The sequence below is a fragment of the Diadema setosum genome, chromosome 7 (assembly GCF_964275005.1).
Source record: "Diadema setosum chromosome 7, eeDiaSeto1, whole genome shotgun sequence".
NCBI classification, from domain to species: Eukaryota; Metazoa; Echinodermata; class Echinoidea; order Diadematoida; family Diadematidae; genus Diadema; species Diadema setosum.
The window spans coordinates 32,548,885-32,570,060 of record NC_092691.1 but is presented as its reverse complement, the minus strand read 5'-3'; the positions used below and the strand labels follow the sequence as shown (position 1 = coordinate 32,570,060).

The window sequence follows — 21,176 nt, the reverse complement described above, 5'->3', positions numbered from 1 at the left end:
AAAGCCACGATTGCACGAAAGAAAGCGTCCGGTAATTGGATGTGCCACCCTACGTGTAAATTTACTTATAATAGTTCAACTTGTATTGAAGGACATGCATGTGATGTAGGCAGCCTACTCAGTATAGGCCGGCCTTTATGAATCAGCTGGCAATAAAATATTGTCTAGGTGCCTACGTTGTCGTTTTAATATTGTAAATTAAAGAAGAAAATCTTGGCCAACCCGTTCATATACGACTACGGAAGTCGGTCTATACTAAACGGAAGACGAAGATAAAATGATGGTTCTAAATTCTGTACACTGACTAGAAATCTACACAATCTAAATAGAGTCGGTCGTCCATCATCCACCTGCACCTCGCGGCCATCATCGAGCATCAAGGCGGAGCGATCAGGTCGGCGGATCCGCCGAGTTCGTCGCATCGCATCGTTGACTCCGTCGCATACTGTAGTCTGTACCACGTAGATTTCTAGACGTGGAACGCTGTGCGAACGTCACCAATGTACAGTGATATTCACAACAAAATTGAATGCGTTCTAATCACCTAATTTTCTACGTGAAGAAGTGTTTGATCACTTGAATATCAGCGGGATTTGGGAGGTAAGAATGCAGTAACTCACCATTGAGCACCATTGAGCTATCATCAGTCTTGTCAGCATGCATCACAGAATGGTAGGGCTTCGTGTGCTGAATCGTGTGTGTGTAATTTTTACAAAGTGGCGTTTGTGGTGGTGGTGTGTTAGGTTCGGTTATGCATGAAGAAACCACGTCCCATCAATTACAATGCATGCAGTGCGCAAAAGGCACGGTCAGTGACATTCATTGAACGTGTTTTTGCGATTGCATGAAGCCGTTTGTGTCCTTCCGTATGCGGTGTTCTGCGTTCGACAGCGCCCAAAGACGGCGGATCCTCCGCCAACAACATCCTTTACAGTATTTTCATCACCCTTGTTGGGCCGAATTAACTCGCCAAACCACTTGACTTCTAGCCGATTTCCAGAAGCATAGTTATCTTGGGGTAAACCATAGAGCTGTATTATACCATGGACCTAGGTCCATGATTATACGTAAATACAGCTCTATGGGGTAAACTCACTGATCGGATGATGAGCTTGGTGTGAATTTTGTTTTTTTGTTAATTCAGTGTAGTTTGTGTTTGATTAAATTCCTTTATTTTTTCCCTTTTTGTGTTAAGAATATGATCTCTTTCGCACATATAAATCAACACCATTATGTGGAGGAAATGCCCCCGGCTCATGAATAAAAAATAATTAAGTTAAAAGCGCAAAGTCGGGCCTATTATAGGGCCTACTTTGAGAATCCGACAAAGAAACATCCATGTGTCAAACTCAAGGAAGAAAAAAAAAATGAATGTCATGATTCAGACTTACTAACTAGGAGAGAAAAAAAAAATAAGGCGAAAGGGCGAAATTATCAGTAAAGCAAAACACACAGACACACGCAAAATGTACTACATCTTGCGTATTTAAGAGTACGATTTTTTTAGATTGTAGGCACCTACGATGTTTAGCATTGTGACTGTTTGGTTTGTTTGTTTTTTGACGGAGTATACTACATTGTAGTAGTGTAATTGGGTCAGTCTTTGGAATCTTGACACATACTACAGTGGAACACCCATTCACAACTAGGCCTAATACATGGCGTATCACTCCCCACGTAGTATAATTATGAGTCGAGTGTGTCTCGAGTTTCTGTACCTGCGGCTTTTTATTTAAAGAAGAAATCCACCTCAAAATAGATAAACTTCAAATGAAAGAGAAAAATATTCCTTACAGAACAATACAAAAATGACAAGAACCGGATAAGAAGTAAGGAAGATATGCCATTTTGAAATTTCAATTTAAAAAAAAAAAAAATCTTGATCAGTCCTAAATACGAATATTCAAATGAGCGAGTTGATGATGTCATACCCTCACAATTTTTCATGTACATGTTTCATATGGAGGGCTTCCCCCCCCCCCCCCACCCCCCCCCCCCACCCCGGTTCCGCCGACACTGATCACACGCATTTGAAATAACTTCTGTGTTTGTTTGTTTTGTTGGTTGCTTGGTTGTTTGTTTGTTTGTTTGTTTGTTTGCATTTTAGTCATATCCCCAATAAGATAATACAGTCTCGATTGTGGATTTTCTTTCTGGTTGTTGTTATTGTTTTTTCTTCAGCATATATTTTCGAATCTTGCTCATAAACGGAAAACCATATAGAGTACGTTATAGCATGCACTCATCGTCGGCACATTACATAATTATAATTTATTTCAGGAAAAAAATATCAATTTTACTGCAATTGCTGTACGCTATATAAACACATATTTTACGAACGAAAATGATTACTGAAACACTAAACTGTGATGAAAATGAAATAAAACCAAATGGAAAAAGAAAGTAGAAAATACCAGTTGTCCTGAATGTAGACTAACATGAACATGGCGCATCGTTAGCCTGCGTGTAGGAGAGTATTACGTGGTCGGATTTGGGTCAACGGATGATGATCACCCATGATTGATGCCTTTCAGTAACCCGATACGCCTCGTCTGGGAATAGGGATAGATTAATATTTGTATAGTCACATTAGGCCTACACGGTCCCTGCATGATGATCGTGCCGACACGAAGTGAGAGCGAATGTTAGCTGGAGGCACACGCTCTCTAACAATACGTGGTGACGCAATTTGCCCCCCCCCCCCAAAAAAAAAAATAATAATAATAATAATAACAATGATTATAATCGAACTATGCGGATGATTATGCTGAGATATTATTATGTCTACAATGACGTTGAAATTGTTGAAGAAACACCAAAGTATATACAAATATATTATAATTAGGTTTGAAAAATCATGTTGTCACTATCAAAATATCTATGAACAAAATATGGTCTGCTCTATGCTAACATTATACACAACCATTTTGAAAATGAACACGTTAATTCAGTCATCCACAAATTTAACTGCGTATTTATTGAAACATTCATCGATGATTTTCAACAGCAATATTTTTTTTTATAGCTTACCATATTCATTGCACAACAGCAGAGATAGATTGTTAACCTATAAACAACCAGAGAGCAGAGAGAGAGAGAGAGAGAGAAAGAAAGAAAGAAAGAAAGAAAACAATGCTTTACTTTGTAACCTGATTTACTTTGTAAATCAGTTTTTTAACTGAAAGGGCTACCCTGTGAAAATAAAACGGAATAAATAAATAAATAAATAAATGCTGTCACTATAGTGCACAGCAGTCTTCGTGCGTTTGGTATCTCTATGGCAACGCCATCAATATAACGATGGGCCACTTTCATAGTTTTCGATTCCATTCCACGTTTAATTGGTCTTTAAGCCATGAATATGTAGTGTAATAACACATGCATGGGAAGACTGCGAAATTTAATTGAAGTTTCATTTATTTACTTATCATAAATGAAATTTTGGCATACGAGGAATTGGTGTGCAAGTCTTCCCAGTGGAGTGATTATTTTGATAAGTCATTAACACAAAACATAACAAGCAATGATAACTGTGCCACATAACCTTCCAATTTTGTTTTTCTTGTATGCGAAATATATCATAAAATATTGTCTTCGTCACTAATTAGCGAATATTGTATCTCCCGGTACTTTACAAACTTATTGCTGATCTATGTACAACCCTCTAGAACGATGTTGATGGGAGGAAAGACTGAATTCTTTATATCAATTAACGGAAATTCAGTGAAGATATAATGTGAAAACAAAATGGGTGAGATGTTAGAGCGATAACATTATCTTATTTAATTTGCATATTGACAGCAACCAATATTACTGATATGCAAAACATGTGAAATCATTGAATTTTATATTTTCCCCTTTTATGTGCGAATTTGATGAAATTTTCACCGTCTTGAATGTTATTATTCAGATTCAAATCAAGTTGAATGTATAAAGTCGTTTAGACTTCTACTTTCTTGCAATCAAGTTGAACAGTTACATTTTAGTGATTACACCACGCAGCACACTGGTCTGTCACTCTGTCGGTATTTGCAATGCTATATATAAACGAAGGCAGCAACATGAACGCATCATTATTATTGTTTGTATATACTATACTTCACTATAGCAACACTGAATCCTCTATAAATGTCGTGATCTTTCTTTTTTTTTCCAATATCGTCTATTGTACGTTATGTTAGTCATACTATATAATCAAGTTCGCCCCTGTTTTATACACATCACTGTGAGACACTGAAACATGGTATTAAACTAAAAGGGAGATGTGGAATTGATGGAAGATGAGCCACTCTGTGTATCACCACTGTTTAACCATGCTATAACTCTATGTCTAAACAAGGGGTAACTTCGCTCTCTATAATGTGCGTGACATTGTATACCAGAGGGTTAAAAGTAACAGGTCACGGATTGAGCGTTGTCACCCTAACGTATTATAAAGCACTATATGCAATGCATATAATCAAACAGAATTATGTATATTGTATTACACGTGACGTCTGTGTATAAGGGCCTACTGCCTTAGAGGGAAAATATGCCTGTGATTTGATTTAGCTGTGAAGATGATAATATCAATGGTTACTAAATCTCCAAGAATTAAACTTCAGCGACATCAAATAGGCTTTAGGTTGAAGTATGGACGTTATCGTATCTCGCCATAGACCGCAAAAAGTATACAGGATCATAAATAAATTCAATCGCATACTTTCAGTTTCGTCATTCTCAAATCGATAGAAATATCTAACACTTTGAATTTTAGCTACCACACTGAACTGTTTACAAATAAGTATTCATGGAGAATCGGAGTTATGTGTAATCTCACTTCGCAACTTTCCCATTTTACGTAATAAAAAAAATGTCATAAATATGATATCATTTTGGTGGATAATCAAGTTATTGTATAATATATCAACGACAAACCCTTTCCCCTTAATAAAAGTCTTCATTTTCACGAATTTTTAAACTACACACAAAATATTACTCCATTTTGATTCCTGTCACGAAAAAAAAAAACCAATCAAATGGGAAATACTTGTGTGCCTAATCATGGGTAAAAGCAATTGGAGGACGTACATGACAGTATTAATAAAAAACACTTTAATTGGCTGGATTCCAACTCTATTCAAGTGTCGAATCCACTAAACGTTATCAATGTAAAACTCCTCTCCCACCGCAAGCCAAGTTGACTGTAAAAACGATGGGAAATATGTATATCAAACAAAATTGCAGTCATTGAAATTGCGACGCTACTGAATTAAATAAAAAAAGTTGAATCTTCCATCGTATCAATTCTATCGTATATTTATGTCCCCTTAATACTTACACAAACACAACACACACACACACACACACACACACACGCACACACACAGCACACAGCACACACACACAGAGTATGTATTCATTTTTAAAGAAATTCCCAAATTCGTTCACACCGAGAAGAAATGAACAGAAATGTGAAGAACATAATAAGAGTCATTTAAGCAAAGCAAAACAAAAGTATATGACAATGTCATGTGCATATAATTGTCATTATAAAAAAAATAGCAAAGTTTCACAATGTCTATGCAAACCAGTGTTATCATCACAAACACAAAGAGAAGAGAAATAGTGATGAGACTGTTTTACACGCATGAACGCATACTGTGATATAATAATAAAGGGAAAGTGAGTCGGCTATTCAGGCTCAATTTGGTGTGAAATTTACTGCAAAAACACACACACACACACATTACTTTTCCCCATCAGGGCAATATCACGCTCCGTCAGTGAAGGAATTTTACAACAACACAACTTTTAAACCCTGGCGCGATATTTTTGTGAGCTCTCTTATAAAAGCTGAAGAAGGATTATGAAGAACTCAGAACAGAGTATAATTCTGCAAGGACTACTAATCACAAATATGAGGCAAACAACATCTTCATTGGACAGAATGCGATCTGCTACTCTGTTATCATGTAAAAGAAGAAGCAAATCTCCCACTCGTAGTGGAATGTGATTAGTGCCATCTCTGAATTCACTCTACAAAGCATGAAATCATGCACCCATGCAGACATTTCACTCAAAAAGGAGTGGTCCCTTATCACATTCCCAAACAAGCGAAACTGTACAAGAGGTAAATTCATTCTACAAAGAGTAAAATCGCCCAGAAATTTCACTCAAAAAAGTTGTCCCTGATAACATGCTAGTACCCAAAGGAGAGAAACTTTAGTTCCTTTATGCATTCTGATAGCGCCTAACCAAGAGAGCGATGAAAAGTTGCTGAAGATATCATTACAAAATTCCAGAGTATTGTACAAAGTCACGACATTTTTCTTGCTGATATATCATAGGGTCGCCTGCTACACACACACACACAAAAAAAAGTGTACGTGTAATTTTATCTGACATGCGGCCAAATATTTGGAGTAGCATTTCCAAATGTCAGTTTAATGGCAAAAATGTAATGACTAAAGGATCCCCTTTGACATGTTTGAAGATTGATAGTAGTCGTACTGAATTATTTTATAAACGAACCAGACTATACAACAGAGACTGTTCACTCAATCCCGAGCTGCAGAGTGGTGCATGAGTCAAAACCACTAAGCGTGAAGTCAATGAGCTGTTGAAACAACCGATGTTCGATGCGTCATTTGGAAAGCTCACTTTGCGTTCAATTCAACTGTGATAAGAAGAATAAGCTTATAGCATTACCGAATAGTTGATGGCTTTATCCAAATCGGATGTAAAGAAACTTAAAAGGTAGCTTTTGTCAAAGTGTCATGTTTTTCTGACAGTACCGAAGGTGACAATGACATATCATGCAAATTAGACGAGGCTATTATGTCATCGTTTCTTGTGTGTGTGTGTGTGTACCGGTGGAAGAAAAAAAAAACACGTAAAACTTCAGAACTTTATTCTGCATATTGCGTTCGTTCCATTTTTCTTGTTAGTGAACTATTTCTTCGATTTCAATCTATTTTGAAGTAATCAGACGTGTTTCCCTTCGAGGTACAGGTTCTGTGAGAAAACGTTGCAAGTTCGTTCTCAACTGGCCTATTCCATTTTCATGGCTGCCCATGGAGAGAAGGTAGACAGCGTAATCACTGCCAGACTGCAGAGAAAATACGAACTGTAAATGTTCAAAACAGGAAGGAGTAAAACGCAAGAAGGCAGACATTATTTTCCACCAGACGTAAACACTTCAATCAACTCGCTCATTGCTTGAACAATGGAAAATCGATTTTCTACATGAATGCGAGCATATTTTGATCGATTAGTGGTTAATCGAGAGGTTACCTCGGCATTCACACTTACCGACTTCGCTTAATTTGAAACAATTTTGTAATTATTCAACTCGGTACGTGTGAAAAGGCCCATCGATTAAAGTCGAGATTGATTGAAGTTGTTTTTCCCGAAGATCTGATTTTCTATCTTTAACGCATTCCCCATTCCAACTACAAAAAGGGGGTTCTCATTTTAGACTCCATTACCAACTTACTATTCATTGAATAATATCCTTGTCATGTTGATCCCATTGCCTTTTTATAAGACTTAAAAATTTATCACATTCGTTTCTATTCATGTCATTTAGCTTGAAATTATCTGCTGTGGTTGACTGGCTCAGGCGGTCTGTTTAAACAAAAACAAAACGAAACAAAACGAAAACAAAAATAAACTTTCCATTCTTTGCCGATGCAATACAAATAGCTTCGGACAAACGACTCGGATTTAAGTGCAATGTCACGCCATGTTTGAGCTGACTCTATAAAGATGTTCAGATTAACGTACCATATGCTCTTTTCAGATTAACGAACATCTAGGCATACGGAGTTTGTGTGTTTCGGAATAACAAACCTTCCACCACGAACCTTATTTCATTTTCGGACGTTACTGTTTTCATAAAAAAAAAAAAAACACCCGCGAAACTTGCAAATTATATCATATCTTTTTTTATCTCCATCTTAATGAAACATTATTATTTAGAGTATACTCTACATTTCAGACAACTTGAACACGGAGTTTATCGCTTTCCCAGAGACTATGTTTGGGGGTTGGTTTTATTTTTTGTGATGTCTCTTGGTGTCTTTACTATTTGTCGTTCACTGTTTCCTCTTAAAAATTAGAGTAACGTATTCACTTTAATTTGAGAATCTTTGTTGTTTATATTGTATGTTTCGGTTGCATAGTTTTCAAAAAGTTCTCGATCGCTAAATTGTTGACTGCTTCTGGAAGTGGTAACATATTCAGGAAGACGAAATTTTTGTTTCTCTCTCATTTTCTCTTTATTCTTGTAAATTTCTCTTTGTAATTCACAACAGATAAAGTGCAAATAACAAGTTGCATCTATATACGTAGGATTATATGTACTATCAGATATGCAACAAAACTCATAGATGACATTTTAATTAAAAGATTATTATTTCTGAAGCAAAATTCCCAAGGCCTGTAGAAAGGCCCATCTCACCCTTACAGCACTGTGACAGTATATTGCTTCACATCCTTTCGCACTACACGTATTGAATAATTTTAATTGATAGGTTTAATGCAATTACAAGTCATGCCGCTCTCATAAGCACAAAAAGACTGGACACATTCATGGCGCTATGGGGGAAATCAAATCAGCACATTCGACAACTTTTGGCGCAGTTTAACCTCATGTAGACTGGTTTCCTAGCACAGAATCCTCGTTCGCTGAGATCAGGGCACAGTCTATGGTAGTCTCGACAACCTGATTCAATTAAACAATAAAAGACAAGAATAGAGAACACAAGAAATGGTTGCAAAGAGATTTAAACAATATATTTGCGTTAATCATAAGTTATTGGCAACTGATGATGTGGTCAGTCCATGGATATGCATGTATGCCAGTTTAGTTACCTATTCAATACCGTTTTTGTTCTTTGTTTTTTGTTTTGCTGGCTTTTTTCCAGTGAGGACTAATGTCATTGTCTGATTAATCAGGTATTTGAAGCTATGTTGGGCAAACCTTGAGCTAGGTTTCTGGTGGTTATCATAATGATTATTATGAGCAATCTTTTTGACACAGATATAGGCCTACACATGGATTAATGTAAACGTGTTGATAGTAAACTGGTCTGTTGATAACGAATTCATGGCATGATTGTCAAAGGTGCAGCACAGGAGGTGAGGCAGGTCCGGCGGGGGGAATAAATAATGAAGACATGTTTTACCTGCACAGGCACGACACGTCTTGAGGCATAAACTTCGCTTGACCGGGTTAATTGTGCACTCGTCTGGTGTGATAAACTCCGGACACGCGTCCCTTAGAGTATCAGCACACTCTGCAAGTATATTAAATGATAAGAAAGAGAAAAATAAAACGAATACTGTAAAATAATTGTGGATATCAAAATAATGTGGTGAAACTTAATTCATATAAAGTTCGATAGTTTCCTGCATGGTTATCATTTTTTTTTTAATGCGTCATGAATTTTGTCTCTGTGTGCCGGTACTGTTGTAAGCTGTTAATCACTTTGAGAGTGTTTTTTAATAAAGTGAATTAATTGAGAAAGAAAGCAAAATTAAATGAAACTGGAAGGGCAATTGAGGGCGAACGACGCTCAGGCGATTAATGAAAAAAAAAGTATTATCCCTTCATAGTTTTTATAACTTAATATAAGCTAGTCAGGGACGAATTCGTTGCGCGATGTGGAAATAATACATAAACAAATGCAACTAAGTTTAAAGTTGCCATAAGGTAAGGAAATGTGTAGACCTGTAATGATGTCGGTAGTGGGACCATGGCTTCTTACACGCGTCGACGTCGAAACGTCACTGACTTCAGCAGATATCGTGGTCATTGACAGGGATGCGAAGTTGGAGCTCATAGTTTCGACAAATATCGACGTCGAACTTTCTTGCGTGTTCGACGCCGGCGATGACAGTAGAGTCGTGACTTCTTCCTGTGCTATCGTCGTACCTGTCGTGGGCGTCGTAGTAGTTGTCGCGAGTACTGTCGTGTACGAGGTCGTCTGCTGAGTAGATGAGGTCGTCTGCTGAGTAGATGACATCGTCTGCTGAGTAGATGACATCGTCTGCTGAGTAGATGACATCGTCGTTGGTGTAGTTACATGCTCCGACGTCATCGCTACTGTTGTCGACGTTTCAGTGGTGTGTGACTCCGTTGTCGCCGAAGAGGTCGTCGATGGCGTTGACGACATTGGTGCCGGTGTTGACGCAAGGACAGGAGTGGTCGCAGCAGAATCGCAATCGGTTCGCAGTGAAGTTGAGTTGATTAGTCCTGTGGCGTGGATATTGCATGGTTGGTTATAAGAGATATTGCAGAGCAGCAAAATGGATCACTAACACGAATGTGCCTTTGAATTTGATTTTCTCGTGTGGGCAGTATTTCTTCTCGGTTAGAAATCTAGATAGTGATGAACAATCGCAAGTACAACGACAAAAAATGATACCAGTATAGCCTTTTGTCGACGGCCCTGGTGCTCTGTTAAGTCGGTACTGTGGACATTCAATGCTGTCTTTATAGCCATCATCATCAAACAAACAGACAACAACAAAGGGACCAGACGACAAAGTATATAAGAAAATAATATAATACAGGCAGTCGATAGTTTAATACATAGTTTATGAACTCTCGTGAGCTCAGCGAGCCAGAAAAATCGAAGCGCTTGCGCAGGGGCGCTTTTTAAACTCCAACGGTGCCACAGCAGTCGACAAGATTCCAAACTGTATATATGAGGCCAAATATTCCCTCCTGCTCATCGTGCACTAAAGTTTAACAATTCATATTCGAAGTTTGGTACATTTTAGATTTTGCGAAGATGACATTTTGCCACATTATTCTAATTCATTTCTAAGGATGCAGAATATTATGTTCTAAAGATTTAAAAAAAAAAAGAAGAAGATACGCCTCTTTTAATGTTTCAAGATATGATGCGAATTGGCTGCAGCGGTTGAGATATCTATAATTAAGTCGAACAATAACTAGTGCGAGCAAGTGCCCCTGCATTCTTGCTGCGTACACGGCCCTGATGTATGGAATTATGACAGCGAAAACATTATTACACAGTGACACAAAGAGGGATCAATATTCGATTTAGTTTCTTGATATCACAGCTTCATCAGCCCTTCCTCAATAACCTTCAAGTAGAGCAAAGCTTTGTGTGTTATAAAAAAAAAAATGATATCACTGTCGTTACTTGTCTTTACGACTTGGTTGTGATCCTTTACAGGGAAAAAGACGCACGAAGAAATAATTTGCTCTAAAATAACTTTTTTGACCGCCAGTGTATCATCACCATATGACATCAATTACAGTTCATTACTCCGAAGGTTCATTAATCCAAAAATGAAAAAAAAAGTTCGTTATATATAGAACTTTCATTATTCTGAAAACGAAATAAGGTTCGTAATTCTGAACGTTTGTTAGTACGAAACTTTTTTTTTTTTCCGGATCAACGAACCTTTCGTTTTTGGATTAATGAACCTTCAGAATATCGAAACTTCGGAATGACACCACAGATTGATGTTCGGCTTCACGAACCCTTTTTCATTTTCGGACTGATGAATCTCTACGTATCGGGACTTTGTGTGTTTCGGAAACCTTATTTAGTTATTTCATTTTCACTAACGAACCTTCATAATAAGGAACATCCCCGTGTCATCTACCTTTAGCGGTTCCCATGGTTTATTCGGAATACACCTTACCTTGGTCGCTGCACCGGTCCACCAGAATGTTCGCACACGGAAAGATGCCTAGCAAGATGTCGTAGAGGGCAGGATCATAGTCCCTGAGCGCTGCTCGCGTGCTGATGTTGTTGTGGATATTGTCGCGAAAGTCTCGGTGTGTATTGACGTTGAAGAAAGACTGAGCCCCTTCGGCCAAGTATTCACGATAGTTGGTTTGTGCATACGTATTAGCCCAAAGATCTATTAAAAATAACGACAAACAAACGGGAGACGGATGAAGCAACAGCCATTAGATAAGACAAATCAGATACATACTCCATCATTTTAAGCAGTCATAACCATTAATTTTCCTGACTGTATAGCCGAGTCTTGTAGTTTCTTTTCATTCCTAAGAAAAGAACAGTATAAGCTGTTCATGGTCAACTTTCCGAAAAGATAATGATAGAATATGAACACCCTGATAAAGTTGCCACAAAATACCGATTTCACATATCATGTTTGTGTATTGTTCTTCTCGAGGAGAGCGCTTCGTTCATGTTTTGAAAATGAACCGACATGAATTATGAAACGTTATGTAATGAAGGTAACGGCGTGAAATAGAATGGAATGAAATGAAATGAAACGAAATAAAATAAAAGACAGATTGATATTACTGAAATCTTGCCTTTATCCCCTGTCGATGTCAAATATGTCTGCCTGAGCATCTCCGAGAACGAGCTGTCCAGCGTGTCGAGGCCGACGAGGTGAATGGTGTGGACGATCTCGTGCACCATGATGTCCTCCTCCCGCCATCGGTCGATGTTGTTGAGACATAGCAGGTTTTCCTCGGCTGGCGACGAAAGAAGATATTTCAAGATGGCTTATGAGAATGTTACCACGCAGTCATCTCACTCTCCTCTGATATAAAGCTTAAAGGGATGATATAGTTTTGGTTGAGGTGGGAATTCAGGTTTTAACTCCTAGAAACTTTTTACATAAAATATCAAAGAGCATACGACAACTCTGAGAGGAATATATATAATTCGACGAAAATCGGTTTTGAATGGCTGAGTTATCCAGAAACAAAGAGGTTTTAATAAAAGGTGGGTCCCACCTTTTATCGGGACTACTTTGTTTTGCTTTGTTTTATTTTTTATATCTCATCCATTTAAAAACCGATTTTCGTCGAATAAACTTTGAATTCCCCTTAAAATTGTATGCTCTTTGATTTTTATCAATTGGTTTCTAAGTATCTTGCAAAAATTTGAAAGCTGAATCCTCACCTCAAGCAATACCATCCCTTTGAACACTTACTGAATAGACTGTTATAGTCATTTAGTGTAATTAGCTGCCCCCGGAACATAATTTGAAGAGTTTCATCACAAAACGAGTAAAACGCAATTTCAAAACATTTTAAGGTTAGCACATCATCAGTTATACAGTTGAATAAAACCTTTTCCAGTGATACCTCACTTCTGACATTATGAGAAATATTCTTAAAGTTGTGATTAAGAATATCCCATTGTTCTAATTATTTTCTTTGATTATTTGTTTTTTTGCAGGTTTAATCGCAAATATCTCAAATTAACGCAAATGGAGTTTATTCGTTTTGAGTCAAACTCTTTGTTTATACTCAAAAATCTCAAAATGCATTTAAAAAATGTAATGTGGTGTACAACTTTGTTAAGGAGTCAGAACTAGTGGCATATTATGGTCAAACATACAAACAGACATTATTTTCTTCACTGGGAACTAGTCAAAAAGATTATTTGAACAGACCAATAACTAACTAGGGGCCTATTTAATCTTGATTGTGATATGACAACGTGCTTGCAGTGCCTAAGAAACATAGAGCTGTATGAACAAGATTGACACATGGATTCCAACAATTAACATTACTTAGCAACTCCACTGGCAATTTCATGGATAAGTTGAGTCAAATTCACCTATCTGTTCATTAATGATAAAGAAAGAGATGTTCATGTACAGAGTGAATGAGTTCCGAGGCGGCATTCCGGCAATATCCAAGCTTCTTTGTAAAAATGTTGTGCCTCTCTGTTTTGTGAAATTGTGCTGAATTTCAAAATGTCAACGTTCTTACACTTTATCTAATATTGTAAAGAAATAGTGAACAATCTTTTGTTTTCACTTCGTTGTTCTTAATGGGATCAGCCTGAAGATGGGGTGAATCATTTTCTCAATGCAACACAGTTTTTACCCGCTAATGTCACGGGATTGGCAAGCGATCCGCCCAATCCGCGCGCTCGGTAGTTCCAGCTGTCGTCAAGGTAACTGAACTCCGGGATTTCATTGGTCAATTCGTTGATGCCGAGAACTGAGACTCGCGCTCCTCCCTGATTAAGCGCGTTTCGGAGGTCTTCTCGATCGGCCATGAGAAACCGAGTGACGTAGCACGCCCTCTTGAGTGCGGCGTCGGCCACTTGGTCCGAGGACACGATGAGAATCCCATATGCATGTGTGTATTTTGAATAGAAGGGATCCAAGCCGTGCTCTTGACGAATTTCGTCCGTGATCATTGAAACGCTGTCGCAGATCGAGTAGGCCAATGCTTTGCTAGTCGTATCTCGTCGACGACGAATATGAAGTTCTGCCAATGACATTGAAAATTTTGATGATGATGATGATGATAACAATATTCATGATAATGATAATTTCATTTCATTCATTTATTTTTATTTTCAACAAAGATTATAAGTGTATAAAACATATCACACCCTGGCATTCCACGTAATTTATCACTGCTAAAAAAGAAATGAATAAATTCAAAAAAATGAAAGAGACGGATAAAGCATGCATCTACTCCAAAGCACAGCTATGACTTTACAGACACAGCTTGAAAGATTTGATAGGTGGTGCTTCCAAGTTGTTAAGAAAAAAAAAAGATAGAAAGCGTCTTATTCTATGTCATTCATGCTTTGACTCAGGGTTGTCTTCATTCAAACTGTAAAAAAGAACCCTCAATGAATTACTAAAGGTTGAATAGACTTGGAAACTGAGGCTTGAATACACATTGTCATAAACGTGGTTTGTGGTGTGAACTGTGACCCATCTCAGACAGGCAGATAGAAACGCCGAATATCTAATGACAAACAGACTAGGGACAAGGAAAATGAAAGAAAAAGTTCACTTCTTCTTGGATGTCACGCCGAGAATCGCTCATTCCACGCAACGTTGACCTTAACCCTATAAGCGAATCTGTTTGATCACAACGAAGCCCTATTTCTCATTGTCCTACACTGTCTCAAATCGAATGGAAAACAATATATTTGCCGCCCACCCACCCCCACACACAAACTTTTTATTTTCTTAGGTTTGAGATTTCATTACTGGAGCAACTGTGAGAGAAGTTTTATCACTGTAGAATACTCGTGATTCGACTTAAACGAAACTTTGAAATTGCCACGCAATCCATAGAACATTTTAAACACAGTTATTCGTTCTGCGCCCCCTTCGGAAGGCTGAAATCATATGATTACTTACAAAATATAATCATGATTACAGGAGAGATTTATCGGACCGTTATTGTTTGTTGACAGTATTTCCCATTCTCTATTATCTTCTGTCAATGCGACACTCTTTTTCGTCATTTTAGTGGACAAAATGCTATAGAAACAATGAAATCAGTATAAATAGGAAACGGAAGTTTGCAGGGTTTGTCGTGATTGATGAGGCATGCGTTTTAGGGAAATCTTCGCCTTCACTTTGTGATTAATTGCCTACAGACAAGAGCTCTCCTTGACCTTACATCAGGCAACCAACAGCTGTGTCAAATTTGACAAGATGGGAAGAAAAGAGATTCGACTAATGTCCGCAAATTACTACTAGTGTGTTCCAATCACCGTGGGGGCACAATAAGGCCTACACGCCTTACAGACCATTAAACCTGATTATCTTTTGCTTGTTTGTATATTTTATTCCGTTTGAGTCATTATGTGCATACTAAAGAAAGACGTAAACAATGAAGTATATGACATACCGACAATACATTTAAGGACATAATACTGACTAAAGAGAAGGGGTGTATCGGGCTCTGCGTCAGTTGTGACTAATAGCTTATCTTTCGAATGCACGTCACGAGATCGACACCCACGAGTCATACAGTCCACGAATAAGACATCCCATGAGTCATACAGCCCACGAGTTATACAGCCCACGAGTCATATAGCCCACCAGTCATACAGCCAATGAGTCATAGAGAGCACGAGTTATACAACCCATGAGTTCGACACAAAGCACAAACAAGGCTCACGAGATCGACACATTAAACCCCGTGTTGTAACGTCGAACACGTGGACTGTTTTACCTGTGGTATCGAACTCGTGGGCTGTATGACTGGTTCAGGTTGGCTGTATGATTCATGAACTGTTTGACTAATGGACCTTTTAACAACGTCGAACTCGTGGGCTGTATGACTCGTGGGTAGCGGTCTCGTGGGTTGACCCCAATCTTTCTAGGAATCCAGAGAAAGAATGAAAGAGACAAAAAGAGTTAGAAGAAGGAGGACTTAAAACTATATCCTACGCTATACGAAAAGAGGTAAGCACATAATCAATTGTGAAGCTTTATGTTAAACGACCTAGAATGATCGCTTGTTCAAGATGCAATCTTTATCAATCATTTACAACTGAAAGTCTGACTATGAGACACCGGTAATTTGAGACGTGAATGACAACAACGATGAGAACGATGTTACGAACTGAAAAGGAGGCTGAAGAAGAGGTGGAAACAATCAGAATCATTTTTCAGTGATTTGTTTGTTTTTGTTTTAAAAACGAAAATCCATCTTGTGAGACGCAATGTATAGAAATTTCGATGAAAGTTAATCCTTAGAGTTTATCATACTAAATAAATCTTTACTCAGCCATGTGAATAGAAACTTTTAAATGCTTAAGGAGTTGAAATGAAATAAATTGAACGCACAACTGAGCGATGTGAGAAAGATTTGTCTTGTGATAATGTACTAAAGAAACAAAAGAAAAAATGTGAAACTGTGACGCATATATCGTGCAAGTACCAATCGGTTTAAGATGAGAACAAAGTATAAAGCATTGCCAGTTGTGTAAAATGTGATTCGACACAGAAAGTAAATAGACACCGTGCCAGGTGACAGTTATAACACAATATGGTTATGAACTATCATTGACTTTGATGCACCCCCTGATGTACGAGCTACATTTGCACCTTTTGTGTAATAATGTCTAATGTTGGTGACGTCACCCTCATCCAATATGATGACTCTTGGAGGATCCGGTGGGATGACAGCCTCGATGAGGGCTACTCCTCCAAGTAGGAGCAGGACGGAGATGGAAGAAATGAGGTCCATTGTGTTACTGAAAGAGAAAGAGAGGGGAAATATACATATATATATATATATATATATATAAACATACATACATACATACATACATACATATATACATACATACATACATACATACATATATACATACATACATACATACATATAGATACATAATAACGTTTTTGGTTTTGCTTTCAGTGGGTACTGTAAGTTTCCTTAGTTATATAGGACCAAAAACTTTGGAATCAACTACCTATTCGATTACGTCAACTGTAACATAACTTCAACAATGACATTCAAATCAAAACTAAAAACGTACTTGTTCCTCTTACATTAAGGATCACATAACTGGGATCTATAATTTTTTTTTTCCTTATCAGGTATTTGAGCTTGCTAGTTAGTTTGTTTATCTTTTTTTTTATGTTCTTCCGTGTTCTATTGAACATTCTTTTGCCACAGTAACAAGAATCGTATTTATTCATTCTGCATTAGTCTTGCTCTGTGATCACCATTTTTTCCTGTACCGCATTTACGGGATAACAACACTATGATTTTAAATTTCACGCAAAGATATTCATAATGATCTATTAAAATTAAATTGAAACATATAATATCATGTATCATATCATATCATATTACACTTTACATTTCCAAACATTTAGAAAGGAACTGAAAGATTTATACTATCATATTCCATAATGATACCGGTGATACATATAAAGGCTTCGCAATCAACTTTGTTTTCCCATTTCGTGATTTTATTTACAGAGTATACAGACAAAACCCAATGAACGGCTATACGCCTATAATCTTGTGACTCTGTATAAGATATTGTCATGATTTTTGTATTGTGGTCAATATTATGTCTTGGTATGTGAATTTAACGGAAGTAAATGAAAACAAAACTTCACATCGTGGCACCTCACCTTATCATAACGTGTGATGTCATATCATATCACACAATTTATGATTTCATGCATATTAAGTATCACATGCGGAATCGCATAATCTGACATGATATTCTACATGGTATATCATATCACATTCATATAATTACATCATAATATCACATCATTTCATAGCATATGATATGATAATTGAAAAATGATTTACCATTACAAAGGTTCAGTAGCTACGTATCCGATCGTATATAATATGCAATTCATGCACGGAGTCCAATCCATTTTATGAATAACGCAAAGCGGGGTATACCATATGTCTATGTTGTTCACAACTATGTATTTTTCTATAAATGATCTGTCTTTCTACGTCATGCTCCAAAATTCTAGTCACTGGTATAATTTCTTTAATGAAGACGTATAACAAAATCCGATAGCGTGATAATTATGAATTGAATGACATACAGGATGTATAACGTTCTTGCTATACATAATGCCTTATCAGGACCACAGGATTCCAATATACTTGACTGCAGCAAGATAATTTGATGCTTCTTGTTTCATACATAATACATTTCGTTAAGAATATAAAACTTGTCTTTAAATATCTTACAAGAAAAATGTATAAAAGTTCACTTCGTATTTCTTTTTCAGCCAAAATATTTGAGGAATTACGATATACCTCCTACAACAATGTACCAGACGTTATGTCCATTGTGCATTAAGGAACTCTACTGAATAAGAAAATTAGGCAATATTGTAACTGCCTATGAGGACAAACTTTAAATCAGACTAGGTGGGATTTATAAACTTACCTCTCAGTGTATTCAGCTGTGGATTTGTTCTCCTCTCCTCAAATGAAAGTGGAGACACATATATCTCTCTAACTTGTGGCCCACGATCACGTCAAATTATTGCGTTCGTATGATCGGGTCGCCTTGACCTCCAAAAAACGAAATGTTATTCATGAAATTAACTTTGAAGTCAATGATTACGAGATCACAACATGGGACGAAACGAATCCACATATAATTTTGAGCCGCCAAGCCTAAAACCGCAGGCACTGAACACGGAACATGTCTAGCGTGTATAATAGAAGTTTTTTAATATGAATGAACACTTATTATGTCAGACACAAAAGCCGAGGCTTGGCTAGGTCCAAAGTCGACCAGTGCTTAAATTTTGTGTTGCCCGCCTGGCGAAATAATGAAAGCTAGACAGGAAGAGAACAAAAGCTCATCTTGAAGAAATCGTTGTCATATGTAACTGCGTCATATTTGTTTAGTGTCCAGTCATTCATTTTGAGGTCATACATACATCACGGTGGTCTCTCACTGGGAGAACTCTGTGTGGGTGATACAGAGTATCTGAAGTTGATTTCTTTCGGAAAATTGAATATCGTTTGATTCAAACTGATAATCCAAAAGAATATAATTAAAAACAACCGCCATGTCTGAAATGATTAAGGTTGTTAATGATAACAGTATTTCGCGAAACATCTTACAACCAAAACAACCTTCTCATCTCTTTCCAATCTTATCAAAACTTTGATTATTCTGAATTTTTACAGTTCTTATATTGGAAATGTAATTCAATTTGAAGTAGACTTTTTGTTTTCAATTCACATTCCCTTCAGCATAATTATGATAGATGGCTCAGTTTTCTTACCCCTTCCGGTTCTCACGGAATTCGGATGGTGTTTGGAACTATCAAAACACACGGGACAAATTTCTATACTTACTATAGTAATGAACGTTTCAAAGCCATAAACTCATCGACCTACAACACTCCTAACTTTGTTTTTACCTTAAAAAAAAGTTAAACACCAAAGATCTTATATTGTTCGATAAGTCTAGCGAGATTGGTCTTCACAAAAGAAAATAATTCTAAAAAATACTAAATATGTATAGTAATTGAGAGGGGTCCTCACTCTCGATATATATAACCGCATTCTTTTTTTTATATTACATCCGTTTCTTACGTTTTACGGACTTTTAGAATCATATTGCGAATTGTTTTTGTATCACTTTAAAGTAATTTCTCATCCGTTTTCATTAAATATTAGTGAGTGTGTTCCTATGCGAAGTGGATTTAAATTTAGGCCTCCTTTGTTCACTGTAAGGTTCAATTCATATTCATAAAGCAAATCATTATTCATGTTTCTGATCTTTATGATCGACGTTTGTAAAATGACTGCATTCGAGAAACTGCGAGAAAGGTCGAGGAGCTTCAAAAGGGGCTATCCCACGAGACCGACACCCACGAGTCATACAGCCCACGAGTTCAACATTGAATAAAGGTCCATGAGTCATACAACCAACGTGTCATGCAGCCCATGAGTTCGATACTAAGCAAAAAAGTCCCACGAGTTCGATACTAAAGGTAAAAAACGACTCACGAGTTCGACATTACATCACGGGGCTTAATGTGTCGGTCTACTCGTGGGCCTTGTTTACTTAGTGTTTAACTCGATCGTGGGTCTTGCTTGCCTGGTGTCGAACTTCTGGGCCTTGTTTGCCTAGTGTCGAAATGATGGGCATAGTTGCTTAGTGTCGAACTTATGGGCTGTATGACTCGTGGGCTGTATGATCCGTGGGTGTCGAACTCGTGACTTGCACCCCTTCAAATTCTTAGAATGACTAAGGAGGCATAGGGCCTACTAGCGCCTCCATGGAAAGACACAGTTCAGTCAATACACATGCAGGAACAAAGTCAGAATAGGCAACAATGACCAGAGTAATGAAAAATGAAAATATTGCTTGAAAATAGTTGCTTTCATCAGGGATCAAGTCACCCCCTGCTTGCATCTCTCGGCGAAGAAATGCAGGTACATTATCCTGCGTCTCTGGGTATTATTATTATTATTATCATTATTATTATTATTATTATCATTATTATTATCATTATTATTATTATTATTATTATTATTATTATTATCATTATTATTATTATTATTATTATTATTATTATTATTATTATTATTATTATTATTATTATTATTATTATTATTATTATTATTGTGGCATACATAATTATGTATAAACTGAGAAGGCCAACTGAGTGTCATAGCGCTGTGAGTCCTAGTGCGTCCCTGGCTTTCTCGTCGAGGTCGCTCGAGGATGAGAGTGGTGCACGCCACTCGTCCCCACAACCCAACAGATTTTGGTAGGCCTACACTTCGTGCTCCCCAAGGAGATCCAACGACTATACCTCCTTGACTTCTTTGTCACCCCAGCAAGACACCCCGCCGCCGCTCGCTTCTCCCCGTACTTATAGCTGACTAGTAGGCCTACTTCAGGGAACTGGCTGCTCATGGATCAACGGAG

At 37.4% G+C, this 21,176-nt stretch overlaps 1 protein-coding gene across 1 annotated transcript; it reads right to left on the bottom strand.

Moving 5' to 3' along the window:
- Window positions 1-8,597: 8,597 nt before the first annotated feature.
- On the bottom strand, window positions 8,598-16,972 carry LOC140230325 (uncharacterized). The gene is made up of 7 exons (XM_072310478.1): window positions 16,831-16,972; window positions 13,847-14,236; window positions 12,314-12,478; window positions 11,668-11,889; window positions 9,716-10,240; window positions 9,171-9,281; window positions 8,598-8,707 (listed from the first exon to the last, which is right to left on the bottom strand). The coding sequence occupies exons 1-7, from the start codon at window positions 16,970-16,972 to the stop codon at window positions 8,598-8,600; spliced, it is 1,665 nt and encodes a 554-aa protein (XP_072166579.1).
- Window positions 16,973-21,176: the final 4,204 nt, after the last annotated feature.

What these genes read in the sequence shown, in the direction of transcription:
- LOC140230325 (XM_072310478.1), bottom strand. Translation starts at nt 16,972, where the DNA reads ATGGACCTCATTTCTTCCATCTCCGTCCTGCTCCTACTTGGAGGAGTA. An exon ending in GACATCGACAGGGGATAAAG is followed by an intron (nt 11,890 to 12,313) that starts GCAAGATTTCAG and finishes TATTTTTAATAG; the next exon opens with ATCTTTGGGCTAATACGTAT. An exon ending in CACTACCGACATCATTACAG is followed by an intron (nt 9,282 to 9,715) that starts GTCTACACATTT and finishes ATATACTTGCAG; the next exon opens with AGTGTGCTGATACTCTAAGG.